At 42.2% G+C, this 17,433-nt stretch overlaps 1 protein-coding gene across 1 annotated transcript in view; it reads right to left on the bottom strand.

Moving 5' to 3' along the window:
* The window catches only part of LOC308289780 (nucleotidyltransferase MB21D2), a gene marked incomplete at both ends in the record, with an annotated part of 41,488 nt that extends 27,977 nt beyond the window's left edge, over positions 1–13,511 (bottom strand). Inside the window, one exon of the mRNA XM_080731533.1 lies at positions 13,163–13,511. Coding sequence (XP_080587659.1) covers positions 13,163–13,511 — 349 coding nt within the window. The remainder of the gene's footprint in view (positions 1–13,162) is intronic.
* Positions 13,512–17,433: the final 3,922 nt, after the last annotated feature.

Below are 17,433 nucleotides of genomic sequence, written 5' to 3'. Positions count from 1 at the left end.
GTGGTGCTCAAACCAGAAGCATAATCTGGGTTACAAATGTTCCCTTTAAAAATATATAAGGTATATATTCAAAGATTTGCACATGATTATGGCATGATCCTAGATATTATTGATCTTAGCCATCAATAATGATGATGACCTATTATTGTATTAGATTAGATATCATGCAGACAGGTGTACTGTATTCTGGTGAATCATGTCTTACTGGGATCATTATGCGTTCCGTTATTAAATATTATTAATAATAAATATATCTGAGGACATTTTCTCTGGCAGCTACGATGAATAATAATCAAACATGGAATGAGACGATTTATCTGCCGAATGAAGTAATACCCGAGATATGGCAGGGGTTTACAAAGTGGGTGACGGGGCACCCTGGGGTGCCGCGACGGCAGTCCAGGGGTGCCGCGAGATCATTTGATAATATTTGGAATTTATTTGGCCACAACAACATTTAGTATCATCTTAAACTTGAAGTACAAAGTTATTTTCAGTCAGTTCTAACCAAAATGGCTATTATCTCAACGTTTTCCTTGCAACATAATCACTAAAATATCGTCACTGTCGGGCAGAAACCTCGTATCTCCCAAGTTTCAAATGTGTACGTCTTTTGGTAAAGCAAAGCCCTGCTTCATCATACAAGACCGTCGCACAAAACTAGTGAAAACGGCCGATCTACAAGCACACAACGCCTCGCGATGCGAGGCGTTGTGTGCTTGTAGATCTGCTGTTTTCACTAGTTTAGTACATTTTATAGATGATAAATACAAAACGAACGGTTTTGGACATACAAGGTTTCCACCCGACAACAACGATATTCTATAAATATAAGGTGCTGGGAGTGAAAATTATAATGTAGGGGTGCCTAAGATTTAAAAAATATTTATGGGGTCCCTGAGACAAAAAGGTTTGGGAACCCCTGCTGTATGGACTGATCTCAGATCAGATACCAACACCAAATGATATACACAAATAAAACCCTCACAGAAATATGAATGCAGTGCCCATCCATACCCTGGGTGGGGTTGGCAAAAGGGCCTTTCTGTGTGGTGCTTGCATGTTCTCCCCGTGTCACCAAGGGTACAAATGTACCCTCACAAAAAAAAATGCGGTAATCCTGGTCTCTATACTGCCTCCCCCTGGCCAGCCGGGGCGCCTGATGGGAGGGGAAAGGAACTGGTTGGAATAACGTGTTCCTTCCACGCGCTAAGTCCAAACCGGGGGAAGCTCCCCCCTGTCAGGTGACAAGAAGCGGCTTGGACTCCTCATGCATAGAAGGAAGCATGAATGAGGTCAGTCCGTTGCTCTCTCTGGGAGAGTAGCGGCCAGGATTACATTATATTGGAACTGGGTGAAAAATGGGTTGCAAAATCGTGGTATAAAAATTATAAAAGAAATTAAAAAAATGTATGCATAAATAAAGTTATTATTATTATTAGTAGAGTATTTTTGTGTAGTTTGTATCAGTTCAGATTTACCCTTCTAAAAAGAGAGGAATTCTGTGTGTGTGTGTGTGTGTGTGTGTGTGTGTGTGTGTGTGTGTTACAGATAAGGAGATTTGCTGATTTATAATCCGGTCCTGGAGGAGATCCAGTATGATACTGAATGTCCTCCCCCCCCCCCCCCCCCCCCCCCCCCCCCCACACACACACACACACACACACACACACACACACACACACACACACACACACACACACACACACACACACACACACACACACACACACACACACACACACACACACACACACACACACACACACACACACACACACACACACACACACACACACACACACACACACAGGGTGGGTGATATTTGGTGATTTTGCCAAATATCACCTATTGGTTCTTTCAGACACACGGAAAAAGAACAGCGGTTATTGCTGATATGATGCGTACAGCCTTTAAGACCAGCACAAGACTTGCAACGCGAGGCGTTGTGAGCATGTTGATCTGCTATTTTCACAAGAGAATCGTGTTAAACAAATTGTAACGCCTCAACTCTTCCATCTCCAAGTAGTGCTCGTTAGGGTGGGGGTCCCCAGTTAAAACATAGGGGTACATTTTGGGGGCTGCAGCCTGAAAAGGTTCTGTATAAAATGCAAGTGCTACGTATTATTATCTACCAGTAAGACTCCCTAATCGGGAGATAAGCGACCATCAGGTCGCAGCGTGATTTGAGAGCAAAATGTGTAGGAGCAGTGTCCAAAAAGGTGTTTGAAAAAATCGTCCTGATGGTGGCGCTATATGGGACAGATCCATGTTGATGACATGAGTGTAGAGCAAGTGTGTACCGATTTGCGTGATTTTGGGGGGAAATCTGTAGGAGCAGTGTCCAAAAATGTGTTTAAAAAGATTGTCCTGATTGTGGCTATATGGGACAGATCCATGGTGATGACATGAGTGTAGACATACTGTGTCCTAATTTGCGTGATTTTAGGGGCAAATCTGTAGGAGCAGTGTCCAAAAATGTGTTTTGCAAGAATCGGCCTCATGGTGGCGCTAGAAGAGGGGCATGTGAGAATTGATGGGTTGAGGTTGTGGTTTGGCAGCCAAGGAGTGTGTGTGCAAAATTTGGCATGGATCGGGGCAACGGTGGTGGAGATATGTATTATTATTATTATTATCTATCGTCTGCGAGACATACAGTACAGTACAGTAGACATACAGTAAGCCTAGTAGTTGATAAAGTGGGTACATCTCTAGGCCGGCAGGGTGTCAGACCGTATTTAGAGATAAATGTGATTATGAAACACTTTAGCCTGACGGTTGGGAGGACAAACGAGGCCGCTCTGTGCTGAGCTGAGCCGAGCTGGGCTCAACTTAACACTTATAGCATCATCTGTGTTTGCACTAGAGCAGTGGTTCTCAAGCAATTCAATTTAAAAAGACCCTCACAACGCCGACGAGTGTACATTTTAGGGCTGCACGATTTTGGGAAAATATCTAATTGCGATTTTTCTGACCTTTTATTCAGATGCCAGTATAACAGGATTGACTAACGTTTCGATGCTAGTGCATCTCGATCAGAGTCATGAGGAGCGGAAAACAAAGAGGAGTATTTAAAGGGACAGGAGAGGGTGGATCTCTCAATAAACCAATGGCTGTTGTTGGTTCTCAGCTAGTCTCGCGTAGCCAGACAACTATTCCACAATCTCTGAATGCTATATAGAGTCTGGAACAGCAGCTCCCTAACGGCGAGTAATGGAAACGGGCATTACCGTTCAAGAAAATATATTTTAAAATGTCATTTCTGCTAAGCAGCAAGCTAAACATGCTTTTTTATTTATATAATGATAAATGTGCGCGATGTGAGACGGAAACGGAAGTGACGAGGAGGCTTCACTTCCGCTTCATCTCGCACTCATCATTTCTATTTCTGGTTTGCCAGACTGTATGCCGGGAGCATTTGACCAAATCACGGGGGCAACAGTCTGGCCACGCGAGACTAGTTCTCAGCCAGGTATCAGGTGCTGCACCTGACAGTAGTGAGACTAGTTCTCAGGTATCAGGTGCGGCACCTGACAGTAGTGAGACCAGCAAAAGACGGGAGAATAAGAGCAAATGCGTGAGTGACGACGCAGGACATGATCAGAAATTACACAAGGGGGCACGGTGGCGCAGTGGTTAGCGCTTTGCCTCACAGCTAGAAGGTCCTGGGTTCGATTCCCGCCGGGGGAAGCTGTGCGCACTGGCGGCGTGTTCCTCCTCCACGTCATCAGCGCCCACACCCTAGGTGGGGTTGGCAATAGGGCCTTTCTGTGTGGAGTTTGCATGTTCTCCCCGTGTCTCCTAGGGTTGATACCCTCACAAAAACATGCACGTAATCCTGGTCTCAATAATGCCTCCCCCTGGCCAGCCGGGGCGCCTGATGGAGGGGAAAGGAACTGGTTGGAATAACGTGTTCCTTCCACGCACTATGTCCAAACCAGGGAAATCTCCACTGTCAGGTGAAAAGAAGCAACTTTGACTCCTCATGCATAGAAGGAAGCATGAGGTCAGTCCGTTGTCTCCCCAGGTTGGCAGAGGGAGAGCAGAGCCCAGGATTACATAGGCAATTGGCACTGGGTGAAAAAAAATGGGTTACAAAATCATGGGATAAAAATTATTAAGAAAAAAAAAAAAGAAATGACTACACAACAGGATCAGCCCAGGTCGGCAGGTTTGGCGATAAAGCAAGAAGAGACAAGGTTGAAATGGTTTTGGATATTAGTCTGGGGCGTTAGGGATATTTCGCGCTATATCTATACTATAATTTTTCAGTATCTCTGTAGCCATTAAACGAAACGGGTTTCTTACATTGATGCTCCTACATCATATCATGCAAGCACCAGTTAAAGTTACTTTCCATCCCTCATATACTGTGTGCACAGTGCACATCCCATAACCCACACACTGCACATCATTTTGGAGCTCATATCTTTGAACGGGTAAGGGCTAGTTAGTCTTAAAGCGCCAAATCTTGCACAGATGTAGCCCAGGGCATGTTCTAATGATTTGGCTAGGGCGCCCGAGCCGCCGACCTTCGGGTCGCCACAGCGGCCAAATCAAGTTGGGCTCCCATCGACTTTCTATACAGGAGGAAAATATCCAGAGAAAAATCTGCTTTAAGTAGGATGTGAGGGGTCAAACTAGGGGTTTGTCATGATGCTGAATCCATTGAAAGCATTTGTTTTGCACAAAACACATTCCATGGACTATAAATGGCCCCAGAAAACGCCCACAAAACAGTGAAAAGTGATGACTCATCACTTTTCATCACTAAACCATCGTTTTCTGGGGCCATTTTTAGCCCAAGGAATGTTTTTGTGCAAAACAAATGCTTGCAATGGATTCAGCATCATGACAAACCCCTAGTTAGACCCCTCACATCGTACTCAAATACCCAGAAAAAAAGGGTTTTTTCCTCCTGTATAGAAAGTCGATGGGAGTCCAACTTCATGTGGCTGCTGTGGCGACCCCGAAGGTCGCCGACTCGGACGCCTATAGCTAAATCATCAGAGCATGCCCTGGACTACATCTGTGCAACATGTGGTGCTTTTAGACTAATATAGCGCAAAATGGCCATGTTATCTCCCTAACACCCCCGACTATATGTAGGGCTGTCACGATATGACATTTTACATGACGATTAATATTCACTCAAATAATTGGCGATTAACGATTTAATTGTGTTTTTGTCATTGGCAATTACATTTCTGTTTGGCTTTTAGGCTTTGAAGTTGCACATGGCAGATATGACACAAAACCTAAATACACGAAGAAATTACTGACATATTTGACAACTTACTACTTAAAAAATAACATTGATAGTGGAAATAGCCGATCTACAAGCTCACAGCGCGTCGCGATGCGACGCGTTGTGAGCTTGTAGATCTGCTATTTCCACTATTTCTGACATTTTTCAACATTCACGATTAGGACGATTATGACAAAATAATTGCGATAACGTCAAATAATCACGATTAGACGATTATGTAATAATTGTGACAGCCCGGACTATATGTGCAGAGCAGAGGAAGGACGAAGGGAACATTGGGAGAAGGATGCTGAAGATGGAAGGAGTGCCAGGAGGCAGATGGAAGTGCCAAGAGGAGACGGAACGGAAGGAGGTGGTTTATGGATGCACTGCGGTGAGACTAGACGACACGCAGGCTGTAGTGACCCAGGAAAACACTACCACATTTAAAGACATGATCCGCTGAACACCTCCCTCCACAGTAAACTCAGGCTTACGTTAGGGCTGTGGGAATTATTACATAATTGTCTAATCGCAATTATTTGACATAATCGTCATAATCGTTTACATGTTGAAAAATGTTCATATTTTCAAACATTTTCAAAAGTAGTGTAAATAGCCGATCTTGTAAATCGGCTATTTCATCTATCAATGTTCTATTTTAACTGTTTTACTGCCAGCTGTTTTATTTATTTATTGGGTCTTTTGCCAGCAAAAAGCGGCTTACCTTTGCGATGTTATAGTAGATAGATAGACGTTTTTTATTTTTATAAAAAATTTTTTGATTGCGCAACATGCACTTTGGCGGACCTGGCAGCAGAGGGCGGCGTCATGCAAGAATTAATGTGAATTTGGCTGTGGTGAGTTGCCATCCATTGAGACCAGTCACTCCTAACAAAGCCACAGGGCCAGAGAAATCAACACGGAAGTGAATTGGTCTCCGTTGATGTTAACGCATAATGGATTTTTTAGACAATCATTGCGGCAGATGTGTTTACAGTACATGGCGGCGCGACCCCTCATCAGCTTACGGACATCAACAAGGTAAACGAACGAGCGGCCGTATTGGCTATGAGCGACGTTCCGAATTGGGGCGAACGGTAACGTCCGTAGCAGTAAAACAGTTAAGCATAAAGTTGTCAAATATGTCAGTCATTTCCATGTATATTTAGGTTATGTGTCATATCTGCCATGTGCAAGCCTACAAGCCAAACAGGAATGTAATTGTCAACGACAGAAACAGTTAAATTGTTAATCACAATTATTTGAGTGACAATTAATCGTCATGTAAAATGTCATAATCGTGACAGCCCTAGTAGCCTACATGCCTGGTGGTATGAGACTCATTCACTGTTTATTTTGTGTCACAAGTGTTGCGAAGAAGAAGAAGAAGCATCGCATCCGGCAAACACATTCTCACTCCCAAGTCGTCGTCAGGCTTCAGACGTAAAGCAGCCTCATTGATCTTCTCTCTGCTTTCGTTGTCAATGAAAGGAGAGAAGTTCAATGAGCCTCGAGTCCAACCTGAGCCCCATCTATAAATAGTGTCACGCTGTAATGGAGGTGCTCTGCTGAGTGCCCATCCATGGCTGTATTTGATAGAAAACCATTTGTCTGGCTAAGAAAGAACAACCTGAGCTATTTATTTCCCTGAAATGTATTCACCTCAAAGCTATTTAACGTGTTATCAATCGTGCTATGATGATAACATGCAAAAAAACGTAATCTGTGATTAGGGCATACACGAATAGTGATTTTTAGTATTCGAATTAGTCAACCTCAAAGTATTCGAATAGTTGTTCTCTCATTTTCCTTTTCTTTACATATCTACTGCATAGTACTGTGTTCTATTCGTCTGTCATTCAATGTTATATGAGATACTTAAATGGTTTCCTGTGGAAATAAGCTTAGTCTTTTCATGGATCTCCTTTTAGTAGACCTTGTACCAGTGAACTGTACCGTCATGAAACTGTACCTTTTCCTATGCAAACTTCTAATAAAGTCTTCAATCAATCAATCAATCAATGAATATTCGACAAGACTGGCCAAACTGTCAAATATGAAGTAAACAAGAGGCAAACATTGTGAAGATAGCCGATCTACATGCTCACAACGCCTTGCGTTGCGAGGCGTTGTGAGCATGTAGATCTGCTATTTTCACAATATTTATCTGCGGAACCGAGTCACATTAAATGTAATACCTACAATTCCAAGTGCTTGTCAGGGTGGGGGTCCCCAGTTCAAATATGTTTATTTTGGGGGTCACGGCCTAAAAAGACATGCATTTTGTGTTTATTCTCAGAGTACGTTGCCACCACAGGGCCTAAAAACAATCACTGAATACAAATCTTTCATGTTGATTCATTAAGACATTTAAACATTATCACAAAAAAATGATATATAATATAATGATTAACCTTTTAGTTTAACACATATGGTGCCAACCCCGAGTTTCCCGAGTTTGTATTGGTACTACCGCTGTGCCAACCCCGAGTTTCCCGAGTTTGGGCCGTTTTTGAAAAAAAAAAAAACTTTTTTTTTTTCAAATTTTTTTTTTTCAAAAAAAATGTTTGGACCTCCAGAAATGTATTAGGCATGATCGCGATCGCGAAATTGCATGTTTAACCCCCATACCAACTCATTCTTTCAAACATGGCAGCCATGTTTGTTTACATCTGAAGAAAACATAATGGCTGATAAATCATGAATGCCTGAACGGATTTCCAAGCGGATTTTTTTGTTTGAAAGCTGTGAACAGCATCTGCAAACGTGGTGCATCATCTAGGCATGGGCGTGCACTTTTTACACAATTGCACAATTACATGGAAGTCTATGGTAACCATGGCAACGCGAGACATTGAAGAGAAAAAATCATTGCAACATAAGTGTTAAGTCAGTTACTGGTTCTAAATACCACTTTAAACATATTTTATAATCGCCCAGCCCAGCCTGAGCTGACAAGAATAACGTACAACTTCAATAATACCACATCACCTTGGATACGGTTACTATGACAACTGTTTTAAACTACATCCACGGCTGCTAAAAGGGCCATGAACCTCTGCTAGGTGGATCTGTGTAGTTTGTCTTCCAGTTCAGGTTAAAAACTAGAAACTACAGCACATTATAAACAATGGCAGAGGCTTAGTAAGCAACTCAGCTGCAGCTAATCACATTAATAATTAATAGTTTAGGTGTGGCCAGAGGCCATGTGTGTGAGTCAGTAGTTAACACAGTATTGTCACAGGGGTTGACACTATTAAAGGTCTCAGAGGCACTTGCCCATCGTGCAAGTACAGGTCATGGTTCTACTTGCCCGAAGGTAATGCCCACTTGCCCGAAAAGTAAATTGTCCATTATAAAATGATAGGTACGATTTTAATTACCGCTCAATTTAACACTTATTTCTTTACTTTCTGGGGCTGTGCGATAAAATGTCATACCTCAATACCTCCAAATCCAAATACCAAATACTTTAGCTATGATTGAATATGTCTATGGTTTCACACTTGTTATTTTATATTTTTAAATGTAGCAACAGTAAAAACAGCACATTATAGGTAAATAGTGCTCTTATTTTACATTCCACAGACCAGAAGACACAGCGCACTGGCCACGTTCAGGTGTTTAGACAGATATTTCATGTTATGTAGACAGTAGCGTCCCCTCTCAAATGAGTACTTGCCCTGTCGGGCAACCTGAAAGCTGTTTCATTTACCTGCCGGGGGCAGGTGGGCAAGCCTTAGTGTCAATGCCTGTGTCATCAATGCACATTGGCAGTACAACCACATCAACCACTCCCATTTACATCAGTGGTTCCCAAACTGGGGGTCAGGACCCCCAGGGGGGTCCCCAAATGATTTTAGGGAGTCCCAAGATGATCAGCTTAATAATGTGCAACATTGTTTTCTCACTCAACAGTAAACAAACCACACTTCTACAAATGTCTAAGGTTACATTTTAAGAACTTTTTATACCAAATCGGTTAAATTGGCAAATATTACTTAAAGGGGAGTTTCGGTCAAAAACGACTTTCCTACCTTTCAAATGATGATTCAGGAAGCTTCTGGGTTGATCCAGGTGTTGTTTGACCCATAGCAGCATTTTGTTCCATTTTCGATTTTCTCCCCTGCACCCCACGGCTCCAAAACGGCACCTCTCGGGTCACTTTATAATCCGGTTATTATTCTCGCTCAAAACTCACTTTTCTCGCTCGGTCTCAGTCCCTCATACTGTTGTTAGCATATCCGAGCTACACCAGCTCCTTGGTCGCCGCCATGTTTGTTTACAAAAAGCTCAACTCTGAACTCAGCCCAGCTAGAGAAACACTGGGAAATCCCGTTTTGTATCGCGTAACCGGATTATAAAGTGACCCGAGAGGTGCCGTTTGGAGCCGTGGGGTGCAGGGGAGAAAATCGAAAATGGAACAAAATGCTGCTATGGGTCAAACAACACCTGGATCAACCCAGAAGCTTCCTGAATCATCATTTGAAAGGTAGGAAAGTCGTTTTTGACCGAAATTCCCCTTTAACCCATTCAGAACGGGTACACATTATTGTGCATCATTATTTTATTCTTTAACTATTGAAAAATAGCAGATATACAAGCTCACAGCGCGGCACTGAGTGTTGTGCTGCGAGCTTGTAGATCTGCTATTTTTGAAAAATCTGGAAAATTAGAATTTTTACCCGATTCTATAAGTGTCTTTTGAATCCTTCTAAGATTTTTTGAAAAACCCCTATGTTTCTATGTCAGCAATCTGGCTCTAGCCATCGTCAAAGAAAAGGTCCTTTTCACTTTAACTGGAGCTCAGTTAGTCTGTTCTTGAGAGACTACTATGTCAGAGGTTCTCAAACCTTTTCATGTGAAGGACCCCCAAAATGATATTTATTTGGCCACGGACCCCCATCTCAAAATATCTAGTTCCAGGGACCCCCCGGTGTAAGATGGTGGGCGATAGGGTTGGGACCCAGAACCGCAGGAAGCGGAATTAGTGCTGTCACGATATGACATTTTACATGACGATTAATTGTCACTCAAATAATTGGCGATTAACGATTTAATTGTGTTTTTGTCGTTGATAATTATTTCTGTTTTGGCTTTTAGGCTTTGAAGTTGTACATGGTAGATATGACACATAACCCAAATATACAAAGAAATTACTGACATATTTGACAACTTACTACTTAAAAAATTACTTTGATAGTGGAAATAGCCGATCTACAAGCTCACAACGCGTCGCGATGCGGCGCGTTGTGAGCTTGTAGATCTGCTATTTCCACTATTTCGGACATTTTTCAACATTCACGATTATGACGATTATGACAAAATAATTGCCATTATGTCAAATAATCACGATTAGACGATTATGTAATAATTGTGACAGCCCTAAGCGGAATCAGACTTCACATCTGCTGTACAATTACAATACCGCTGGTTCTCAAGGACCACCATAACTCTGAGATTTTACAATCGTAAGGCTCCGTTTGGAAACCCCTATCGAACAGTTTCCGCGAGAATTTACTGTAGCATTATTTGTGGGACACTTCCGGTTAACAGCAGACATACAAGCTCACGTCGCGTCGCAGATGCAACCGTTGTGAGCTTGTAGATCACTCTCGGCTGCGGCGCCGGAAGCTGCCTGCACATTCTGCGCAATGCATCATGGGATGTTGGAAAGTTGTGGATATGAATCGTGAAAGGGAAGCACTAAGTCAGGGGTCTTCAACAGGGGGTCCGGGACCCCTAGGGGGTCCACAGAGTTACTGTCCTCCAAATCTTTGTGTGATAGGAGCTTTTTGTTCTCCTTTTTTAATTTAACCACTTGAACCCTGAGACAAGTGTCCATATTCTGCGAACTTTAACCAAAAATAGCAGATCTACAAGCTCGCCGAGGTGTTGTGAGCTTGTAGATCTGCTATTTCCGTTGTAGAGGGGGAAAAGAGCAGACTAAGTACAGAGTGAAAGGTCAAGATTATTAAGTATTGACGGTTCAAGTGGTTAAATATCTGAAAACACACATTGACATGAATCCAAAATACACTGATGATTGTGGTGTTAAAAGCTGAAACTATATGGAATATATGAAAAGGTGGTGGGGGTCCCTGCTTCATCTCTCTCTCAACTAAAGGGTCCTTGGACTGAAAACGTTGAAGACCCCTGGCCTAAAGGATTCCAACCCAGATTGGGGAAGCGTTTGTGAAATTATTTGCAGAAAAATAACGACTGGGGTTTAGTGACATCATGTCTGCCTGGTCTACCTGCCTGCATGGTGAGAAGGCGGCTTTACTGTTAGTTACTGTTTACAATGGTGATAATTAAACCATGGTGATTAAAAAGCACACAGTTAACAACATTACCCCCCAACACACACACACACACACACACACACACACACACACACACACACACACACACACACACACACACACACACACACACACACACACACACACACACACACACACACACACACACACACACTGAACAGGTAATCAATATGTATCGACATGAAAGCCCAAGACATTTGACTTCTTCCTACATCCATGGATCATATCCATCTATCTAGGCCAGGGGTCTTCGACGTGTTCAGGCCAAGGAACCCTTAGTTGAGAGAGAGATGAAGCAGGGACCCCCCACAACCCATAGTAGATACCATCATTGTTTGACGGCACAATCATCAGTGTATTTTGGACACTCTGTACTCTGTACTTGGTCTGCTCTTTCCCCCTCTACACCAAACCTCTTTGCCAAAAACAGCCGATCTACAAGCTTGTAGATCGGCTGTTTTTGGCTAAAGTTCTCTGAATATGGACGCTATTAGGGTTCAAGTGGTTAATATAAAAAAAGGAGAAAAAAAGTTTCTATCAAACAAAGATTTGAAGGACCCCCTGTAGTAACTCTGATGACCCCCTAGGGGTCCCGACCACCTGATGAAGTATATCTCAATAATGATATCAACCAGGCTAGTTTTGAGAAGATGATTGATCATATATATAAATGCATCAATATAAATCTATTCACCCACCCAGTCACAATCATAGATAATAATATAGCATGAAAATATATACCGGTATGTATTCGCATATCACTTGAGAATATTATGCTCATAAATAAAATAATATAGGCCTACCATACCATAACCCATCATCATATAATAATAACACAATAATAACAACACAATCCCTCCCAGTCAGCCAGCAGCAGGAGAATTATACTCCTAACATAAAAATAAAGACAGTGTAGTAAAATAAGGGTCTTCAACAGGGGTCCGGGACCCCTTGGGGGTCCTCAGAGTTACAACAGGGGGTCCTCCAAATCTTTTTGTGATAGAAACGTTTTTTCTCCTTTTTTTATATTAACCACTTGAACCCTAACGTCCATATTCTGAGAACTTTAACCAAAAATAGCAGATCTACAAGCTTGTGAGCTTGTAGATCTGCTATTTTTGGCAAAGTACAGAGTGAAAGGTCAAATTTATAGTATTGACGGTTCAAGTGGTTAAATAATCTGAAAACACAAATTGACATGAATCCAAAATACACTGATGATTGTGCTGTCAAACAATGAAACTATATGGAATCTATGAACAGGTTGGGGGGGTCCTAGCTAGGGGGGGTCCCTGCTTCATCTCTCTCTCAGCTGAGCTAAGGGGTCCTTGACCTGAAAACGTTGAAGACCCCTGTCCTAACATAAGAATAAAGTCTGAAAACACAAATTGACATGAATCCAAAATACACTGATGATTGTGCTGTCAAACAATGAAACTATATGGAATATATGAACAGGTTGTGGGGGTCCCTGCTTCATCTCTCTCTCAACTAAGGGGGTCCTTGGCCTGAAAACGTTGAAGACCCCCTGTCCCTACCATAACAATAAAGACAGTAGTAGTAAAACATAATAACGTTTACCCACCCAGCATGGAGAAGATGAAGTCCTTGGCCGTATGGATCTCCAGTGCCCGCTGGTCGTCGTATTCCCTCTGGTCGTGCTTGCTGAATTCCTGGATGAGTCTGTTGAGCTCGTCCATCCTGGCTCCGGACCTGAAGTCCAGCTCTGGGGGTCCGCCGCCGCCGCCGCCGTGGGGGGGTCCGCCGCCGCCGCCATGGCCAGGGCCGTGCTGCTGCTGCTGCTGCTGCTGGAGCAGCAGCTTGTTGTTGTTGGTGTTGGTGGAGGATGAGGAGCCTGGATGGGTGGTGGTAGGACTGCTGCTGCCCTGCAGACTGCTCTGGGAAGCGGCCCGGCTGGACAGAGTGGCCGCCATGTTGCTGCCTGCCTGCCTGCCTGGAGGGACTGGATGGAACACCGAACACTGAAACACTGAAACACTGAAACACTGAAACACTACCAGACCGCTAGCCTCGCCTCGCCTCGGAAACCTCCTAGGCTTTTATTTTGGCGATAGCAAACCAAAGTATGGGGTGGGACGTTCGCGAACGAATCGAATCCTTTGAACAGCTCTTTGAAATGAACGATGGGATTCGGTTCACACTATGGAGCCGTTCCTTTCTAATGAACACTGTTCTGTTGTTCATTAAAGAAGAATTTGAGTTCTTTTTACACCACTGTTCATTGAACAGTGGTGTAAAAAGTATTCTTTACTTTATAATAATAGCCTAATTAAAAGTATCGATACTGCAACGTGGAAATACTCTGCCACAGCAAGTAGAAGTTCGGAATTAGAATGTACTCGAGTAAACATACAAGTGTATAATTATCAAAATGTACCAAAAGTACCAATTATGCAGAATGTTCCATTTCACAGGTTTTCCAATGAATACAATTTGGGGGGGGGAAAAAATCATCTGAAAATTGCAACGCATTGTGAGCTTGTAGATCTGCTATTTTCAAATGGGGGAAATGCACATATGGCTGAAATGTATATAGGGTTGAACTGAAGTGATTTGTAATTATAATCAAAATCAAGTAACTAGTGACTAAAATGAGCCAGTCTTTTGAACGGCTCTTTGAAAGGAACGTACGGATCCCAGAGATCCGGTTCACTTCAAAAAGCCATAAATCCCATCTCTACAGCCTGACGTCGTCAAGTCAACGCTCGTATCAATAAGACTTCTGTTCGGAAGCTTGATGGTTCCGGTTTTCACAATAAAGGCTGACTGAGTAACCGGTAGCCCTGAATACATGACCGTCATGTTTCCACCTCAAACTGTCTTCTAGCGAGGTGGACAAAGAGAAACGGTTTGAGCTACAAACGTCAACTTTCAAAAAATAAAGTGCTTACCCAAGTCTCATTTGGGTCAGAAATTATGCCGTTCAACCAGAATTACAAGCCGCTCCCGGATTGTTTAATAAAAAGCTTTTTTATTTCTGTTTTTCCCCTCTAGTGGAGAGTCGCATCATCTCCGTCATGTCCGTTCACTTAAATGAACGGAGATGGCGCGCCTATCCACTAGAGGGCGCTGGGAAAATCAGGGTAAAAATGCTTTTTATTAAACAATCCGGGAGAGGCATGTAATTCTGGTTGAACTGCATCATTTCTGACCCAAATGAGACTTGGGTAAGCACTTTATTTTTGACATCTGACGTTTGTAGCTCAAACTGTTGCTCTTTGTCCACCTCGGCGACCTCGCTAGAAGCCAGGTGGAGGTGGAAACATGACGGTCATGTATATATATGGCCTTCATGTATTCAGGGCTAAGTAAACCAGATGAATTGGAATTAACTCAAAATATTTTAATACCATATTTGTGGAGATTGATATTGAAATGTCATTGTTATAAAAGTTGTCATCATCTTCTTCTTATTAACAGTGTGTTTTTTTATTATGTTTTTTTAAAAGGGTAACGTTCGTATTTGACTTTAATTTTGAAGGCAGGATTTGTGTCCCTGATGACTTCATAGAGCTGGGTGGCGAGGCGTGCAAAATTATGATGAATTATTAATTATAATTTAATTTAATATAAATCATTAATATAACATGTGCTTTTGGTCCTCTGACACGCCCTGTGTACATTTTGATGCCAATACTTTTGTAGTTTTACTCAAGTAGGCCTACATTTTGAGTTTAAGACTTTTACTTGCTTGTAACGTTGTATTTCTATATTGCAGTATTGATACTTTTACCTTAACACAATTTGAGTACTTGCCTGCCTATTTTATTCCGTTAATGTCTTTGATGTGGTCTGCTATAAAATTGAAAACTGAATTGCAACTCCCGTCTTTGTCCACTAGATGTCGCAGTCCCTCTGCGTCACAAACAAACGCCCAGCCGCGTGTGTCAAAACAACATCCCGCTTCCAGCAGTGGAAGCTTGTGATTGGCTGAACCGGAGGTAGGGAGCGCTCCTTTGTGTTCGCCTGGACCGCGCGGAGGTGCCGAGAGCTCACTGGTGTATAGATTATAGGTAATATAATAATAGGCCTACATGTGATGTTTCATAACATATAACACAAGAAATAATCATAACCAGGGCCGTGCTTACCATACAGGCAAAATAGGCAGCCGCCTGGGGCCCCCTCACAGCCTGGGGGCCTCATGAGATTATTATTATTATTTTATTTTTTAACCAACATGGCCATCAGGGGGCCCCAGTTGAGCTCTCAACTGTGAGACAGAGAACAGTTGAAGTGAGGGTGAGGGTTAACATTAGCTCATTAGAATCTGAAAAGAGCGTGGCTCTCAAAGGTGTGACCAGAGAACAATGGTCCTGATTACCCAAGCGGTTCTTTTGTGTCTGTTCTGTGATGTCACGTACATTACTTTAACTTTAAGAAGGATCGATGCAGGGAATGGATACATTATTTCTAAAGTGTGTGTATATGTTTATATTTAAAAAAGGTTTTGAGGGCCCCCATATTTATATATACATATGTGTATCAATTCCATTTCATTTTGGGGGCCCCAGATAGTTTGAAGTGGGGCCCGGGATGAGATCAATATAAAAGAAGGGTAAAAAGGGCCTTAACATGAAATGTGATGTTTAACTTGAAATACTTTCACAGGGTTTACTGGGGCTTCTTAAAGATGGCACGCATAGTTTGTATACTGTTTATTTATATTTAACATTTTGAGGGGCCCAAATATATCCATTTGGGGCCTCTCAATCTCTCAAACAGAAACACCCAGGGGGCTCCATGAGTTATCGTCAAATATAAATAAACAGTAAAAAGGCCCTTAACATAGTCATGTAATGTATGTGTTTAACTTCGAATGGATATGTATAGCCTTAACCCACTGACTGTCCCGTGAGACAAACTTTGTCTTTGAAAACCACTGCAAAACATGCACTTAAAAGTTATTCTTATTCTTATTATAATTAAGTTTTTTTAAAACACTATAAGTAATAACACTGATTCAATTCATAGGTTTAATAGTGTATGAAACTTGAGCTGAAGTGTGTTATTTAACATGAAGCAACCATCCTTAGATGACATTTCTGCCACAGACATGCAGCTAATTACCACCTGAAAGAAGTTGGCCTGTCGCTGCAACAATGGGCTCTGATTATCTGAAAAGAGCTTTAATGTCACAAGTTACTTTAGTCTCCTTAAAAATATAAACAAGATTTATACTGTATATATTTATATTTAACGTTTTGAGGGCCCCCAAATTCATTTGGTGCCCCACCAGCTCTCAAACTCAAGCTCTCAATACCCTCATATATAAATAGTAAAAGGGCCCTTAACAAAAGGCTGTTAACATGGTCATGTAATGTAATGTTTAACTCAGTATTCTTATTCTTATTACTTTACCTGTCCTGTGTAAGTTGCTTCTGGTGAGAGAAGTTGAAGCTCATGCTTTATCTTCTATATGTCAAACATTGTGGCCATCCATAGCTGAGTGGTTAGTGAGCCTGCCAAGGGAACCAGATCCCTGGTTGTCACAGGTACGATTCCAGGCCAGGTTAGCAATGTGTAACTTGCAGTGTCCCTGAGTAAACACCCAACCCCTGTTTTCTCCCTCCTCCTCTTATTATTTTCTCTGGAATTCTTTTGAAAAAGTGCTAGAGTTTATAGGCTATTAAACTTGTGTTATTAAAAAAAAATATATATATATATTTTCAAATAATTAAAAGCTAAAATATAGGAAACAAAACATAAGGGAGTATTTATTCGCGACCCCTAGAAATTGGTCCGCGACCCGCATATGGCTCCCGACCCAGGGGCCTCAAACTGGGGTTTGCCTGGGGCCTCCAAATCGCTAAGCACGGCCCTGATCATAACACA

The sequence above is a fragment of the Nannobrachium achirus genome, assembly GCF_963921795.1.
Source record: "Nannobrachium achirus genome assembly, chromosome: 8".
NCBI classification, from domain to species: Eukaryota; Metazoa; Chordata; class Actinopteri; order Myctophiformes; family Myctophidae; genus Nannobrachium; species Nannobrachium achirus.
The sequence above is the reverse complement of the archived record's forward strand: the minus strand, read 5'-3'. Positions and strand labels throughout refer to the sequence as shown.